This window comes from Kryptolebias marmoratus, linkage group LG18 (assembly GCF_001649575.2).
Source record: "Kryptolebias marmoratus isolate JLee-2015 linkage group LG18, ASM164957v2, whole genome shotgun sequence".
NCBI lineage: Eukaryota > Metazoa > Chordata > Actinopteri > Cyprinodontiformes > Rivulidae > Kryptolebias > Kryptolebias marmoratus.
Genome location: NC_051447.1, coordinates 7,122,603 through 7,140,639, shown reverse-complemented (window position 1 = coordinate 7,140,639; position 18,037 = coordinate 7,122,603). Strand labels below are relative to the sequence as shown.

Sequence of the window (18,037 nt, the reverse complement as noted above, 5' to 3'; positions counted from 1 at the left end):
ATTAAACGAAATAAACATTTGAAATATATGAGTTTGTATGTAATGTATGAATATAATATACAAGTTTCACTTTTTAAATGGAATTACTGAAATCAATCTACTTTTTCATGATATTCTAATTTTATGACCAGCACCTGTATATTTCATTCTGTTCTTCATTTATATACCATATATATATATATATATGATTATATATGTTTGTGCTTGCGTCTGTGTGTGTTGAGAACTGTAAGAACAAATAATCCTTCATTAGCACCCTCAATAAAATGCGTAGCACCCCCTTAGCACCTGCAGAAAAAAATATCTGGAGCCGCCTCTGGGTGACTACTCTCCCCACCCCCTAAAAACCCCCCAATAACAACCACAAACACCGCTTAGAAAAGCTCTCTGTTCTGATTGGTCAGATCCAAGTGACCTGGTCAGGCTCCGCCCACCATTCTGCATCACCTTTTTATTAAAGAGTGCATTCATTTAGCTCCACTGTGCCCCACATTTGCATGGCGAGTCATTACATCAACAAAGAAGATCCTGTAAATAATAAACTCTGAATTAGAAAATAATGACACCTAAATCCCAACTAAGGGCAGGCGTTTTTAACACATGTTCGCCCGCACGTCATCGCTGCTTCTCGTACCCTTTTATTCGTCAGCAATCCTAAGAAGTCACCGCGACGCCCAGGATGCATGAAGACGATATCCAGCAGGGGGCGGTATAAACGATCGGCAGCTACAAACGTTGACAAAAGAGTTGCTTTAATTAGATCTGAAGCCGTTTCCGTCGCTCTGTTTGACACGGTCAAAACGCATCTCTCGTCTGACGCGAACGACACGTCCTTGTTGGCGCTTTCAGTCGCAACACCGGTGTCAAAACGTGCCGAAGTAAAAGACAAAAAGGCAAACTCTGGAACGCCAGCTGTATCATTCGTTTAGCGGCGAATCACTTAAGTAAAGCTTTTAAAGGAGAATTGTTCGGCTCGAGCGTGTCAGGTCTGATGTAACTTTTCTCTCGGCTTGGAAAGTGCACTCGGGCTTCGGCTCGCTGTGCTCAAGGGCGAAGCGAAGGTAGTAATCAGCACACGAGGGATCATTATGGGGAATCCAGAGGAGCCTTCGTTCTCTGAGGCAGGCCTAAATTTATCGCTCCGTCTCTCCCTGTCTTCGCCCTTGTCTTTGGTCTCTTTTTTTTTTTCTGCCTGATTGTACAACCCCTGACATTTGATTCGGTGTGTGTGGTTAGGAGGGCGTGGGTTTTAATTTTTGGGTAGAGCACACACCCAGCATTTACAGAGCAGCTTTATATAGCTCCAGTTTAGTGAAATATGAACAACTGACCACCGTTTCTTCCCTTTTTTCCATTGTTTTATATCTTTTTTTTTTTTTGATCAAAAAGGAATGGACCATGCTGTGACTTGAGCTTATTTTCAGATTTGTTTCCATGCTGCAGACTCAAAAAGTTGTCGACTCAACATAAACTCCACGGAGTCTTTTTGTTGTCAGACTCGATGCTTCCTGCATGAGCTCCTGTATTTCAGGTATTAAACTTCAAAGCCGGCGAAGCCCCGTAAACGGCTTACAGCGCAGCATGACACACACAGAGGAACTTTGATGTTTTCTTTTTATAGCTCATAACACCTGCCTGTGGCTGAAAGTGTTCAGACTAGACCAGTTAAAGACCTGAAGCTCTCTGTGCTCTTTTTAAGTTAGCCCTTCATTCCCCTCCTCAGCCGTCGCTCCTGCAGGGTGAGCCGGGACAAGTCTGCTTGTGTCCCAAATTCCTGAAACATCTGGACGCCTCTCTTCATTCTTCTTTTTGCATGAAATATGATTTAACCTGCCCTTCAGCTGCTCACTTGCTCATATTTCTGAATTTAAGAAGAAAACGTGGGGTTCAAACTTACTTTTTTGTGTAAATTAATGTGTTTGGCATGGCCAAGTGTTTGAGGCCTTCAGAAAATTAAACTTTGCCCTTAAAAGGTTGCTCTTATTTCAAATAATCAAGTACTTTTGATACTTAAGTTTAGTGTTATTTTTCTAATAAGCTCCTAATTCTTTTTTTTTATTCATTTATGTACTTTCTGTTTGTTGCTGATGTCCTGGAATCAACATCTGCTCTTCACCTGACATTGTGAAACTCTTATTTGCTTTAAACTCATAAATCTTCAGCTCTGAATATGTAAACCTGGCGCAGATGTTGGGGACACGTGGAGTTACTGCACATGAGCGACGGAGGACCACATTCAGATCTGATTTACATCCTGCAGATGTGGCGGGGACATAAGGACAACTTGCACGTTTCTCAGCTTCGGGCTCGTCTTGAAACGGCAAATAATGCTTGGTAACAGTTTCCAATCTTAGTTAAATAAGAACAAATTAAAAAAAAAAAAATTCCAGCCAGATTGAAGACGACAGCTGGCAACAGAGTGGTTGGCAACAGGAATGAGCAATTAGAGATTCACAAACTGGAGTTTTGCTGACAAAATTGAACAAGGCAAATTGGGCTGTTTAAGGTCTTTTTTATTGACTTGTAACTGCAGAAAATGTTGTTCAGTAGTTCGTATTTTTCCTCAGACAAAATGCAAAGTATGTTTTTGGTTCTGATTATGTTTGCACGAGTGCAGACACTACCAAGTCAAGTCAATGTTTTGCAGAAAGGCAAATCGGGCCATTAAATTGCACATTGTAGGATTTCATTTGCCTGGGTTTTCTGCACTTCATCCAGTAGAACCTCAATTTATGACACCGACTCTCTCAGATGGTTCTAAAAGAAACCCTTCATTTGCTTTGAACTGATCTCAGATCAAATTAACGGTGCCTGACAGACAGGAAAAGATGTGAAAGAGCTGCTGACAGTCGTTTACACGAATGGACAGCTGGTATAAAGGATAATAAACCCAAAATATTGGTGGAAATATTAGTATTTTGCAGCTTGACTTGAAATATCTTGACCTTTTACATGTATGAAGCTATTTCTGCAGCTCTAAAAGAGAACACCTTTTTCTTCCTTGAACCTGTTTTTACGGGAGCAGACACAGTTGAGCCCATTCATCCAGGCAGAGTTTAATGTGTGTGCAGGAGCAAACTCACAAACAATGTGAATCCTAAGTCCTTTTTACTTTTAGAACCCTGCTGTGGTTTTAGAGTCTCGTCTGAGTCAGCCCGTGGAAACAAAGATGTAGTTTGTCTAAGGAGGAGGAGGAGGAGGATGAGGGGCGAGGGCGTTCATCTGGAGCGTAATGGTCAGAGTGTAGAGATGGAAAAAGTTACGCATGTGAGTGTGTTGACCCAGTTTTAACGAGCCGGACGGAGGACCAGCTGGGCTCGTGTTCGACACAAAAATGTCTCTTCGTCTCTGAAAGGAAGAATGGAGGTGAAGTCCGGCACTTTGATTTTATTCATATTTTCCCCAAAGTTCATTGAAATGGGGATAATTGTAAGCAATGGAAAAGCTCACTGTATCAAGGTTTCTGACAAAATCCTTAAAAGATTGCTCATGTAGGTCCTACATATGTCGTAGATGGATCTTTAGATGATCTCATGATGAAGAAATAATTTAATTCTGACAAGATAGCAGCCAGTCTGAACCATCGACATGTATCATACTGTACCAAGTGTCCCTGACTTCTCATGTTGGAGGGAATTATGGTGCGTTTCTTTTAAATCCGAACTCGTAGCTGGGAAGTCGGAGTGACGTAATTTCCCACTTCCCCGCGTTCCAGTTGTCCCCGCTCGGTGAGAATCAGAAACAAGATGGACGCCCGCAGCAACGCCCTTTATTTTTCTCGCAAGTTTACGAATATGAAATCTTCCCAAATAGATATGCACTCCGACGGATATCAACAGTGAAAGTAACAGAGTTTACTCACTGAAATCCTAACTAGGGTATAGCTGGAGTTCGCTCCCACTTTCCGACTCGGATGTCCCACTTGAAGGGGGGAGGGGGGGGGCGTTCCTTTTGAAATTTACGACTAGGAACTCGTAAAGTCCCATTTCCCAGTACTTTTGGAACGCACCGTTGAAGCCAGCAGGACCTGGCTTATGGGAGCTGCCATGTTGAGTTTTTTTTTTTTTTTTGGAACCAGAGTCTGTGCATTAGTGATGTGGGGCTTTAAGTCCCGCCTACTCTTCCGTGTGAGCTTTCTTTTAAACATGAGATGTTAGAAACATTAATATTTGAACACACAACAGCAAGGTAAGAACTGCGTAAATCAACAAGTGTCAACACTTAAATAAAATGATCTGTGAGGCTTATTTTAAAAGAAAATATACCTTTCATGGTGAAAAATGCCTTTTTTTTTTTACTTGATCTGTGTAGTTTTTCATTGCACGGCTCACACTTATACTCATCATGGACTCAAAAGAAAGTGATTTAAGTAAAGGGTAGAGAGTTTTGAAAAGTACAGAAGCTCTTTCACACAAACAGTTGAGCTGTGTCAGGCAGTTAGTTTCACAGCTATCTTGTTCGGGGTTAGATTGTATTAGTCAGCCTTATTGGGATGTAAGAGCAGCTGGATACAGTTTAATCCTGTAGCCTGTAACCCCGAGGTGGTTGCGTAACGTTGGTGGGGGTTGAGCTCAGCGAGCTCGGTGGAAACTTGGTGTTTGGGAATGCTGAACTTCTGGGAAGCTCAGGAGATGGATTTGAGAGGGGACGAACGAGGCCGTTTTCTCGTCTCGTGGGCTTTGTTCCCTCCGCCGAACGCGCACGCACATTTTGAACATCAGCCGAGCCGAGTTCAGCTAGCAGCCGAGTCCTGTTTGCGAACTTTGACTCAACCTTTTTCCGTCCTGTTAATTCGGCTCTTCCTGTTTTGACTTCCTGTGAACGGTTCGACGTAAACAGTTTCCTTTCAGGCTTGTCGAATGACACCGCAGAGCAAAGAACGGTACACAGTGATACGGTCTGGAAACCGGTTTGTAACGGATCTGTCAGGATATATTTTTGCTGCCTTCCAACATTTTATGTGTTCAGTTAAATGTGGGGGAAGAGCAAACACGGCTCCATTGGTCATCACTCTTTCACATCCTGTTGTTTTCATCTGGTCAAGGTTGAACGCTGCAGCTTTAAGACTCAAAGGTTTATTTGTTTCCTGCTTTTTATATGATTAGACTCTCATTTTAGTGGTAGATTCACTCTCTGCACAATCTTCTTACTGAATGATTTGTGCTTTCTGTGTTTTGATTCAGTTCAGAGAAGAAACTGAGGGGTTTTAATTTTCCACTTGATATTTTAATTGGTAGCTTGATTGTGTAATCTCTAACCTCTTATCAGAGGTCAGTGCAGAGCTTCTTTATGCAAAATAGACCAGAACGATAAGCACAAAGAGTAAAATGTTATCTCTGCAAAGGTCAGATCAGTAAATATTAAGTTGAAGGAATGCATATCGCCCGCTGCCTTGCATGCCAAATCTCTAAGCAAAGATCTTGTGCGACCTGTTAGCGCTCGGAATATGTGTATAAAGTATTAAATAAGGTTGAAAATTGACAGAAAGTTGATCGTAGCTCCAACGAGTTCAGGGTTACTTTCTCTTTTGTAGAAGTTTTGCGTCTCGTGTTTCGTCCTCCATTGTTATCCGGCCCTTTCCTGGTACTGTTATGGTATCTCTTGGTTCCTTCTTAGTTTTGGATAATCCGGCTGGCATCGATGTCAAGAATCAGGGTCAGGGAGTGTCTGTTATCCGTGTGAGAACGGGCTCGAATCTCCCTGGGAATCGGGAGGTTTTTGTCCGGCGGGGTCAGTCACACAGAACGTGGGTGTGTGTTTGTGTATAAAGTCGAGTTTAGAGCTGGAAACTAAACATGTTAATATTTCTGGTTTTATGTCACACACACAAAAGCTGCGTCTTGTTTTTTACTCCGACATAATTGGGGACTTGTTGGACTCGCCTCCCTCCTCTCCGAGATAAGACCCAGATTGTAGGAGCGCTCCAAGGTCTGCAGTTTGTCTTGTTTTCCTGACACCGGTCGTATCGCTGCCACAGCTGAGGCTATTTATCCCAACCCCGAGACCAGGGCTGTTACAACAGGTGATAAGTGACTTTTAGTCCTGTTTACATTCACTGTTATCTCCTGAATGGATTCAGCCAACTGGAGGCTGGCGAACATGCGGTGGTTTTAGCCATTTTTATTCGGTTCACAGCTTTTGTTTTATAGTGTTATAGTTGGTTTGGATTGATTATACACTGTATTGAATTTTTTTGTTCCAATTCCTTCCACGGCCACAGGTGTATAAAATCAAGCACCTAGGCATGCAGACTGCTTCTACAAACATTTGTGAAAGAATGGGTCGCTATCAGGAGTTCAGTAAATTCCAGCATGGTACTATGATGGGATGACATGTGTCCAGTAAGTCCAGTCATGAAATTTCCTTGCAACTAAATATTCCAGAGTCATCTGTTAGTGGTGTTATAATAAAGTGGAAGAGATTGGGGACGATGGCAGCTCAGCCACAAAGATATAGGCCACGTGAAATCACAGAGTTGGCTCAGCAGGTGCACAGAGGTCACCAACGTTCTGCAGAGGCAACAGCTACAGACCTCCAAACTTCATGTGGCCTTCAGATTAGCTCAAGAACAGCACAGAGAGCTTCATGGAATGGGTTTCCTTCCATCACCAAGTGCAAAGTGTCAGATGCGGTGGTGTAAAGAATGTTGCCACTGGAGTGTAGAGCAGTGGAGACATGTTCTCCGGAGGGATGAATCACATTTCTCTGTCTGGCAATCTGATGGATGAGTCTGGGTTTGGCGGTTGCCAGGAGAACTGTCCTTCTCTGACTGCATTGTTCCAAGTGTAAAGTTTGGTGGAGTGGGTATCATGCTGTGGGGTTGTTTTTCAGGAGTTGGGCTCGAGTGCTTAGTTCCAGTGAAAGGAACTCTTAATGCTTCAGCATATCAAAACATTTTGGGCAATTTAATGCTCCTAACTTTGTGGGAAAAGTTTGGGGATGGCCCCTTCCTGTTCCAACATGACTGAACACAAGGTCACAAAGCAAGGTCCATAAAGACATAGCTGAGCGAGTTTGGTGTGGAAGAACTTGACTGGCCTGCACAGAGTCCTGACCTCAGCCTTTGGGACACCTTAGAAACACCTTTGGGATGAATTAGAGCAGAGACTGAGAGTCAGGCATTCCGTCCAACATCAGTGTCTGACCTCACAGATGAGCTTCTGGAAGAATGGTCAGAACTTCCCATAAACACTCCTAAGCCTGTGGAAAGCCTTCCCAGAAGAGCTGAAGCTGTTACAGCTGCAAAGGGTGGAGCAACATCACATTAAACCGTATGGATTAAGAATGGGATGTTTCTCAAGTTCATATGTATGTGAGAGGACTTTTGGCATCACAGTGTAAATATCAGCTACACAAAGAATAGATTTTTATTTTCTAAATTGGACTTGCATCTCTGCCATCCAGTAGGGGGTGCTGCAGCACCTTCTGCACCTTCTTTTCACAGCTCTTTTAGTTTTGAGAGAAACTTGGAATGAGATCCAATGGGGAAAAAGTTGGTTGTGGGAATTCAAATGGGATTTTTGGTTTAAAGCAATAAATTCCAACAAATCATACAGGTCCTCGCTAATTTATGCGCAGTGTTTCTTGTTTACCGGAAAGCTCTCAGGTTGAGTAATTTTGCAAAATGTTGAATGACTATAACGGCGTTTAAGGAACCAAACTGATGGAGCAAAAGCTGTTTTATTTTTGCCTTTTCTTTATTTTTTTACACTCAGGTAAAGAAATAGGAACATGTTGTGTGTTGTGCAACAGGCTGCGAGTAACAAAGTGTTCTTCAGTTGTCTGTTCTGTGTAGACACAGCACTGGCTCATGTTTGCCGTTTCCCCACATTTTGTACAGTTTATTTCACTGTACAATGAGAACGTCTTTCTTTTCTCCTAGACAAACCATGGTAAATGGTAAATGGCTTGCACTTATATAGCGCTTTATCTAGTCCAAGGACCCCAAAGCACTTCACACTACAATCATTCACCCATTCATCCACACATTCACTCACTGATGGTGGTAAGCTACATTGTAGCCACAGCTGCTCTGGGGCGGGCTGACAGAAGTGAGGCTGCCATCACACCGGCAGCCCTCTGACCACCACCAGTAGGCAAGGCGGGTGAAGTGTCTTGCCCAAGGACACAACGGCTGAGACAGCTGGAGCAGGGGCTCGAACCAGCAACCCTCCAATTACAGGACAAACCCCTACCTCCTGAGCCACTGCCGCCCTGGACCATGGACTCTTAAAGAAAACTCGACATCCTACAGGAACTTGGAAGTTAAAGGCAGCTGGTCCCGGTTTTAAGTCCCGCCCCATCCACGTAAACGAACAGGACATTGTCTTGACCATGACTGTGTGTGTGGGGTGTGGAGTAGGCGTGGCTTAAAGCTCCAAATCGCTAGTGCTCAAACTCTGGTTACAAAAATGCAACACGGCATCTCCCCCGTAAAGATCTCCTTATGCGGCCTCCTTATGTGTGGTTTCAAGTTCAAACTTGAAACCACACATAAGGAGGCCGCATAAGGAGGCCATCTTTTTTTTAATATGGGTAAAACAAACCAGTCCATTGTCGCCCCCTGTTGGACTGCTGGCTTCATCAAAAAGGCCACAGTGACTTTGTGCAAGTGGACACAGAAATCATGCCAAAACTTTAGGTGACTTAACAGATCAAAACGCCCCCCTCTAACAAGGCAGTAAACAGCAAATACTAATAGTGTGGGGTGAAATGGTTCAGTTTGTTGTAATTAATTGTATAAACTGACCTAAAACTCCAACAGCTGAGTCATTCTTCAGCTTCCTGAAGGACAGGAAGGTTTGATGGATGTGGTTAGTTTAGCTCCTGGTGAAAATTCCAAACTGTGAAGTTATTGTTTTTGAAGAGGACCTCCTGAAATAGAAACCTTCAACTGTCGGACCGGCACCGGCCTCCTCCAGCTGTCAGGATGGGAAACTCCTTGAAGACTGTGTGACATCATTAAAGCTCGGGGGTTCATCTTGTGAAATGCGGGGCTCCAGTTCCTGACGGCATCGCTCCAGAACAAAGAAAAAAATTGTGTGTTTTCAAACCTCGTTCACAAAACTTGCTTTTTCTTCTGCTTCCATTTATCTGATAAACACTGACAGTAACCTCCTCAGAGTCCTACAGCAGCTCGTTCTACGTCACCAACCATTTTAAGTCAGAGAAACGGACCACTGGAGTGTTTTTTATGATAGTGTTTAACTGAAGGAACAACATGAAAACTCATTATTTTGACATTTTATTTCATTTCCCCTTTAAGGCTGGCTCCTTGGAAACAAAACTTGAGAAACGAGGGGATGGCTTCAGACTTTCAGCACCGTAATGCAGCTCATCTGAGGGTCAAAACAGTTTGTACACATTGTCAGTATTCCAGTGGGTGCTTGGGCTCTTAGCCACAGGAGTGTCATGGATGCAAGCAGCTAAGTGCATTTTAAATCCTCAGACCAGCTGAATGACACGAGTAAATAAATAAACACAAACATTTCCTTCAGGTCTGTAAAAATCGTTTCCCCAGTTGCCAACGGCGACTTGTTGAGTGGATGGAGAGTTCTTGCCCTCGGGTAAAAGTTTGTCCTCTTGCTCAGGTTGATCTGCTGATAGTTGGACACGTGTGGAGAATTTGTGGCTTTTTTTTACAAAAAAAAACAAGCCAAAGATTCCTGGATCCCCGGTCGAACTCTAATGAGTCATCCAAGTTTGCCCTGATACGGAGGTTTTAGGATGTTTGTTTTATTAGAGCGGGTTCTGTCATCTGAAGCGTACACACAGCTGAGTCCGGGGCAAGGTACAAAAACACACACACACAATCAGCTGGGCACGCACTCTCAGAACCAACCATGCGGGGAGGTTTTAGATCCGTCAGGCTACTTTCAGTGGGTTTATTTTTACACATCTGGTTTGACTTTCAAGGGGAGGAAAGTGTTGCATCATCAAGCTTGGCTGTTTTTAGCTGAAAGCTGTGTTCAGACAGTTCAAACAAACCTACTTCAGAGAAGGTTAACTAACCAGCAGCTGTCATGGCTTTTTTATTTTAGTTTTTAAATTAAGTTAATTGATTGTAGATGTGCATCTAGGGAGTTTTTTTTCTTGGAAGTTTTAAAAAAATCCATCCTGTGGATCATGAGATATTTTACTAACAGACAGGCACATTTGATTTCAAATATTTTATGTAAAGATCTTGTACAGTCTCTTTGCGCTCAGAGCATGTGTTGGGGATCAGTCTCAGCTACTACCACACCAAATTTGAGCTCAGTATCTGTAAAATTGGCTGAGTTGTGGCCACTTTTGTGCTTTTGAAGGACAGCTGGCTGTGGCAGCCATCTTGAATTGGGTTGACTCCAAAGGTTAATGAGTTGTAGACGTTCATCCGGTGATTACTGCCTGCAAGTTTCATTAAAATTCGTCCAGTCGTTCATGAGATATTTTGCTAACAGACGGGGGTAAAAAAACATCACTGTCCGCTTGCACTTTTCGGTGTAGCTTAGATTGAAACATTTAACAACCTTTTGATGGGTTTGCACGAAATCGGACTAAGTTGCGTTTCCCTCGGGATGGATTGTGGTCCTTCCTTTCCTTGTTCCCTCACCGGGTTTTTTGTCCCACCCAAGTGCGGCGTCTTCATCAGATGGGACGTCTTCAAAGCACCCGCTGAGACCCTGAGAGAGGTTTTGAAGGGAAGAACGATAATCCGCCCGCGTCCCCGAAGCTCCTGTTAACAGATTATAATCTGATCTGCGTCAGAGCGCTACAGGCGGAGAATGGCCTCTTTCAGCCCTGCGCCTCCTCGGTTCTCCCTGACTGGTTCTGTGTCCCAGCTGGACCGGGTCGAGTTACAGCCGGGCCCAAACAGCGCCTCTCTCACGGGGACACAAAGAGCGTTCTGTTGGGTGTGTGTGTGTGTGCGTGAGGAGCTCCACCCTTTACTTTTATTTTGACTTTAGAGAGCATTAGACTCCCTTCTTGTTTTTGCTTTAGAAGCTTGTGATTGGTTGGTTTGGCCGATTTAACGCCTCCTGGAGCTAAAACACACCTGTCCATTAATGACGTTCTTCTGTTGATGCTGTAAATAAAAGTGAAGGTTTGATTCATTTATTTTGCCTTGATGGAGAACAAACTGCTTCAAAAAGTCATTTTTTCCTCCAGTTATTTGCCTTGAAACAAATCGTATTGAAGAGTAACCTGCGCTGCTGTTTATGTAACCCTGTAAAACAAATAAAACTGGCATTCCTTGTTGGGGGTGACTCTCAGCCACTACCACTGCGAATTTTAGCTCATTATCTGTAACACTGACCGAGTTGTAGCCATCATTGTGTTTGCTGAAGTCAGTTAGCTGCGGCAGCCATCTTGAATCAGGTTGACTCCAAAAGGTAATCAGCTGTAGACGTATGTCCAATGATTACTTCCCGTGAGTTTCATTAAAATCCATCATGTGGATCAGGAGATATTTTGCTAAGACATGCGAGCTGAAGACACTGGGAGGAAGTAAAGTGAAGAACCTGGTCCTCCTCTGAGCTACGTGTCGCTCTCTGTCCTGAAACACCAAGATGGATGTCCCGGGGGCTAAATGTGTAAATATTAGCCCTCTTGAAAAGATTCTTGGAATGCTGTTGGCGTTTCCGGACATGAAGACGGGGACATGTAGGGAAGCAGAGAAACGTCCTCCTCTTTGAGTCTCCAAGCCAAATATTTCAAATGGACTCGTCCTCGCCGGATTTCACTTCAGCTGCTACAGAAGACACTTTCTGAGCGTTTTATTAGTAATTAGCTTTGTCCTCCTGCGTTAGGAGCGTTTACAGCTTCAGCAGCTGTCACCTTTCTCTGACACTCACCAAACTGAACTTAAAGGTTTTTATCGCTCTGGGTGGATTTATGAACAGAAATGATGGAGAAAAAAGCAAAACTTCACAAGAATTCACTGGATGAATTGAAAGTGTGACCGTGGTTTTTCTTTTGTTCTTGATTTTTAGCATCAAAATTTACTGGATGAAAGCTGCATTCAGCTGTATTCAGCAGTCAAACAGTCATTTCCTGTAGGTTTTTTGTCATCCAGTGATGCTCTTTTCAAAATATTTAATTTTATTAACTATTATTTTCCTCCCTATTCCCAGCACCGTTCTCTTTGAACACACGGTTAAAAGGCTTGCTCTGCTTCAGCATACTTGCTCTACTTTGTCTTAGTATTCTACTCTTAGCTTTCATTCTGCTACTTTTAGCTGTTAACTAAAAGTTTGCTACTTTTAGCTGCTAGATACTTTTGCTACTTTTAGCTACTAGACAGACTTTTGCTACTTTTAGCTGTTAGATAGACTTTTGCTACTTTTAGCTACTAGATAGACTTTTGCTACTTTTAGCTACTAGACAGACTTTTTCTACTTTTAGCTGCTAGATAGACTTTTGCTACTTTTTGCTGTTAGATAGACTTTTGGTACAGGCTCTCAGCCTGTTTCTGCAGGGCCTTTTGTTCGTGTTGGAACACCTGCAGACGGAGGAATGTGGTGGAGGAGGACAGATGATGGGGGAAGGTGTGTGTGTGTGTGTGTGTATGTTCTGTAAGACTGTCACCACACTGAGAGGCACAGAGACAAACAGAGAGAGATGATGATTAGTGGACGAGGGGGAAGGATCTGATTGGCTGTTCTGGTGTCTCTTGAGAGGGGGGGTGAGGAGTTTAATGGTGTGTAATTACAGACGTGCCGTCTCAGACTCTTAACCGTGTGGTTTTTGTCTAATCACCTGTCTGCTACCTTCTCGGTTTTTACATTATTTTTTTTGTTTCTCTTCCCTGCAGCACTTCTCCGAGCTCCTGGACGACCTTTCCCAGGATGCTTTGCTGGGCCAGCTGCTCAGCGACCCCTTCCTGTCTGGGGACAAGTACGGAGTGGAGGCCATGGAGGGGGAGGACGGCGACCTGTCCCCGTCGTCCCCTCTGCCCCCGCACATCACCGCCGAGCACAGCTACTCGCTGTGCGGCGACAGTCGGCCTCAGTCGCCGCTCTCGCACCTGACCGGGGAGCACGGCAGCGAAGCAGGTGAAACACCCGGGTTACACTCACTTAGTTGTCAAACTTATACGAGCTCCTTAAGGTCAGCATTCTCTCATTAGGTCATATAGAAACAGAAAATCCTCTTTAAAGGAGCTTATTCTGGAATACCTTTAATGTGATCCTGTTCTGCAGCAGAGTCGGACGGAGACTCAGCTGAGTGGGCCATGGAGCAGGAGGAGGCCATCGAGAGCCTCTTGTGCGAAACTTCCTCCCTCCTCCCTACGATCTCCCTCTCCGTGTCCTCCTGCGAGGGTCCCCAAGTGCCCAAAGGCCCCGCTGCGGCCCCCGCGGCTCAGACTGCAGCCGGCGGTGGCAACCAGGGCAACCAGGGCAACGCCATCAAGGTGGGCGAGAGCCGGGACGCGCCGCAGTCTGGTGTCCGCTTTCAGTTTGTGACTCCGTGTGACGTCTGTGTTTGCAGATCAAAGAGGAGAATGTAATCCCTGAGATCAAACTGGAGCCTCACGAAGTGGACCAGTTCCTCAATCTTTCACCCAAAGGTCTGAATTCATGCGTTGACGCTGCCCGTTTTGCTGTGCTACGAGTCCCCCTGCTGGCCACCTGCTGCAACAACACCTCATTTATAACGTTTGCAACAGAAAACCCAAAATCTTAAAGAGCATATTCTGCAGTAATGCAGAGTGAATGGTGGGCGCTGTAATTTGCTGAAGAAGCCGAAGCTGAGCTGTAAAGTTAAAGAGAGCACTAGCTAAAAGCCAAAAGGAGCAAAATGTTAGCTAAACGCTAAAGGAAGCAAAAGGCTAGGTAAAAGTAGCCAAACATTAGATAGAAGCTAGATGCTAAAAGTAACACAAAAATACACAGTCATATAACACACACACAATAATCTCTAAAATATGAGCTAAGATAATCTAAATGAAATCATGGAACTAAACATCTAAAACATGACACACTAAATGAGACACATATGAGCTAAGAATAAGGCTAGTTAAATGCTAAAAGTTGCAGAAATGTAGCTAAAATTGACATAAGAGGAAAAAATTAATAGAGGAAGTCTGCTGAAGCTAATTTTGAAGGGAAGAATGTTTTTAGAGGAACTGAGACGATCTCAATGTGTTTCTATAAGGAATATATTTGGTGAAAATGGTAAATATTTTAGAAAATCACTGGGATGAGCTGAATATTTGAATGGCTAAAATAGCCCCATGTTTGCAGAAACGGTTGCATAAAGCTGTCAAAACCAGGAAAGCAGGAGTGTGAATGCTGACTCGTGTCCTCCTCTGGGTGTCTCAGGTCTGGAGTCGCTGCAGATGCCCCCGACTCCTCCCAGCTCCCACGGCAGCGACTCGGAGGGCAGCCAGAGCCCGGTCCACGCCACGCCGGCTCTGTCCGGCCCCACCTCCCCCGCCAGCCCCCCTCCGTCACAGAGCAGCGTCAAGGTGTCGCCTCGCGCCGCCGCCTCCTCCTCCTCCCTGTCCAACTCCCCCCTGCTCACCGCTCCTCACGTAAGCACCGCGATCTGCTGCTCTACGTCCAAACAAAGGGCGACTCCTCTGCTCGGTTCTGGACGCTTACGGACGTTCTCCTCTCCTCCTGCAGAAGCTGCAGGGGTCCGGACCGCTCCTGCTGACCGAGGAGGAGCGCCGCACGCTGGTGGCCGAAGGTTACCCCGTTCCGACCAAGCTGCCTCTGACCAAAGCCGAGGAGAAGGCGCTGAAGAAGATCCGCAGAAAGATCAAGAACAAGGTGGGCAATCTGGCAAATAGTCAAGCGATTGGGCTTCAGCTGAAAAAGAACAAACACGTTGCACTGAATTAGATATTCTACATCAAACCAACCTTTTATTTGATCATGTATATAAGGACAGCGTCAGTAAATTCATCTTTTTCCTCTCAGATTTCAGCTCAAGAGAGTCGCAGGAAGAAGAAGGAGTACATGGACGCTCTGGAGAAGAAGTAGGTCCACCCTTTCCTTTTTGTATAGGTTCTTGACGCGACTGAAAATGTCAAAATATCGATTTTTAAACGATCAATTATTTAAATGGCCTTTCCGATCCTGCGGCAGCACTGTCAGCTCAGCTGGACAGAGTCATCGATTCATTTCCTGTGGGGTGTTAAATGAGGTGTGACGTTTTATTTACCGCTGCAAGCTCTAAATGTTGCCGTTCGAACGCAGGGTGGAGACATGCTCCAACGAGAACAATGAGCTGCGCAGGAAGGTGGAGACGCTGGAGTGCACGAACAAGTAAGCGAGCACCAAAGATCTCACACAAATCTCACAAATCTGTGAAAGCTTTCCAGAGCAGCCGGGAAAACAGAGAAATCAGAAGATTATGTATCTTGATTTGCCTCAAGGACATATTTTAGATTCTAAAATCTTGAAAACCAGGAATTAATTCTTAGTTTTATTGGTTTAAACATCACTCATTAACAAAAAGTTCAAATTCGTCTCTGTTGTTTTTTGCGTTTCATGTTGATAATAAGAGTTTATTTTTGCATTTTTTTTTAAGGAATAAGTGCTCTCTGTTGCACGTTTCTGGCTTCAGATTGACTTCCGAGGCTGTAGGTAAAAAAAACCCTAAAACAAAACAAAAAAAAACAACCAAACCGGCAGCTGGAGCTGCAGACGGAGCAGCGGGAGAGAGGAGGAGGCAGAAGTCGGGGCAGAACTTGCCGAGGATGAAGTGCCGATCGGTAAAAGCTGTGTTTATGTTGACGGCATGATTACAGCCTGCAGCTTCGCTCCGTGCTCCTGCATCGCTCCTCACCTCCTCCTCCTCCTCCTCCAGACGCACGAAAGGAAAAAAAAAAAAAAAAAACAAGAAAAGGACCGACTGGGACGCGCCGACTCGCTTTGACGATTCGAAAATGACGCTGAATCACAAGCTTTCCCCCGTGGGTTTATTTTATTCAGCTGCCTCTTATTTATTTTATTCGGTGCATAATCACGACTTCCGTTCAATGCAAAGCGCCGGGCGGGCTGGTAAACGAAGCGCAGGCCGAGTGCAGCAGGTTAAGTAGGGGGCTGACAGCTGGTTCTGCTCGGCGGCTGGACGGGGCTTGGCTGTCACCGTTGAAAAGATAAATGGAGCAGTCGGGCTTTTGTTTTCCACGCCGGCGCACCTGGACAGAGAACAATACGGCAAAACTCTCAATCCGACGTCTAACTCCGAATAAAAGACCTAAAAGTAAAAAAAAAAAAAAAAACGGCCACATGCCCTCATTGCTTTGATTAAAACAGCAGCACAAAAGATGAGAAAAGACTGATCCACTGTTATTTTAATAGCTGTGTACATCCTCATTAAGTTTAAACTCTGAGCATCTGATGTGGATGACTCTCAGCTCCTACCACACCAAAGTTCAGCTCCAAGACAGCAACATTTTCTAAGCTAAAGGGCAATTTTGTGTTTGCTGATGGCGACTAGTTGTGGCGACCGTCTTGAGTTGGACCGACTCCAAAAGTGAATCAGTCGTAGAGGTGCACCCAGTAAAGAATCTCTGAAGGTTTTAATGAAATCTGCATGACGGCTCAGGAGTTATTTTGCTAACAGACGTACAGCCTTGATACGAGCAGTTAAAATTGAAGTTTTTTAAACAAAGATCGCACGCAACGAGGAGCATTCGGAGAATGCGTTGTGAGTAGCTCTCAGCTACCATCACACCACATTTGAGCAAAATATCTGTAAAACTTGATTACATTAAAGCCACTTTTGTGTTTCCTGTCGGCTGGCTGTGGCGGCCATCTTGAACTGGGGCTGGTTTCGAAAGCTAATGAGTCGTAGAGGCACATCCACTGATGACTCTTTCAGAGATTTGATTGAAATCTGTCTGGTAGTTCATGGAATATTTTGCTAAGAGACAAACAAACAAATACCTGTTAATAGCAACGTTTTAAACAAAGATCTTGTCAAATCTGCCGGCCCTCAAAATCTGCGTTGGGGATCTGTCTCAGCTACTACCACACCAAATTTTAACTCAATATCTCTAAGACTGACTGTTTTTTTTGTGTTGGTTAAGGCAGCCATCTTGAATCGGGTTGATTCGATTTTAGAGGCACATCCAGTCGTTATTGTCCACCTTTCGCCTTTTAGTGGCAATAATGACTCTTAAGAACGCCCAAAGGTGCAGTCTGTGAAAAATAATGAATTTTCAGAACATTAGATCATAAATATAAACTACATTAGACACCATAAATAAAAATATATGCCAATAAATGAGCTTAGTTTTGGTTCTTTAAGGTACGTTTGTGTGACACCCTCTTAATCTAATAAAAGCACCTAATGTGCTGCAAAGAGCTCAAGAAAATAACGTTGTATTTATTGTTTATCACTGTTTAAATTGTTGTTTGCTCCTGAAAGCTTGATTGATATAAGAAGGTTCTTTCCAATAAAACGAAAAATAAAAAAACGAGTCATAACGTGACAGCAGGATTCTAAACACAGCCCCTGAATACTACAGCGTGGTAGTCCAACAATCACAGAAAACCAGCAGATTTAAAGAAATGCACTTAGATTTTTAGTTTTATTCGCTGCAGATTTCTGTCCTGTTTTTAGTCCTAAATGTTGTTTACATACTTGAGATTTTCTTTTAATTCTAACCTTTTAGCATCTTAATGTATGCTCCGTTAAAGCAGAGGACGTGAAACAAAACAGCAGCTAGTTGGCTCTCTCTAAAAAACAAATAAACAACGAATAAAGTGCAATTTCTTTCATTTAGACTCAGTTAGGACTGTTTATCCGCTGCAGATTTGAAACTGTCGGGGGTAAAAAAACAGAATAAACACTCAGCTGTGTGTCTGTTACATTTGTGTTAGTTTTATGTCTAACCTGTGTGTGTGTGTGTGTGTGTGTTTTCAGGTCTCTGCTGCAGCAGCTGCAGTCTCTGCAGGCAATGGTGGCAGGAAAAGTCCACAAGTCCTGCAGGGTCGCTGGCACGCAGACCTCATCGTGCTTAATGGTAACGTGTTCGTACGACACCGAGCTGGTTGGAGCATTGGAATAAAGATATTTAATAGCAACCCCCCCCCCC

General features: G+C 44.1%; 1 protein-coding gene across 2 annotated transcripts in view; it reads left to right on the top strand.

Annotated features, from left to right (window-relative positions):
* creb3l2 (cAMP responsive element binding protein 3-like 2) overlaps positions 1 to 18,037 on the top strand; it is a 29,550-nt gene that overhangs the window by 8,978 nt on the left and 2,535 nt on the right. Inside the window, exons 2-9 of one of the 2 annotated variants that reach the window (XM_017411463.3) lie at positions 12,794 to 13,034; positions 13,182 to 13,393; positions 13,471 to 13,549; positions 14,304 to 14,515; positions 14,610 to 14,756; positions 14,907 to 14,965; positions 15,186 to 15,254; positions 17,866 to 17,965. In XM_017411463.3, the coding sequence (XP_017266952.1) occupies positions 12,794 to 13,034; positions 13,182 to 13,393; positions 13,471 to 13,549; positions 14,304 to 14,515; positions 14,610 to 14,756; positions 14,907 to 14,965; positions 15,186 to 15,254; positions 17,866 to 17,965 (1,119 nt within the window). The remainder of the gene's footprint in view (positions 1 to 12,793; positions 13,035 to 13,181; positions 13,394 to 13,470; positions 13,550 to 14,303; positions 14,516 to 14,609; positions 14,757 to 14,906; positions 14,966 to 15,185; positions 15,255 to 17,865; positions 17,966 to 18,037) is intronic. The other variant, XM_017411464.3, reaches the window with a different exon arrangement.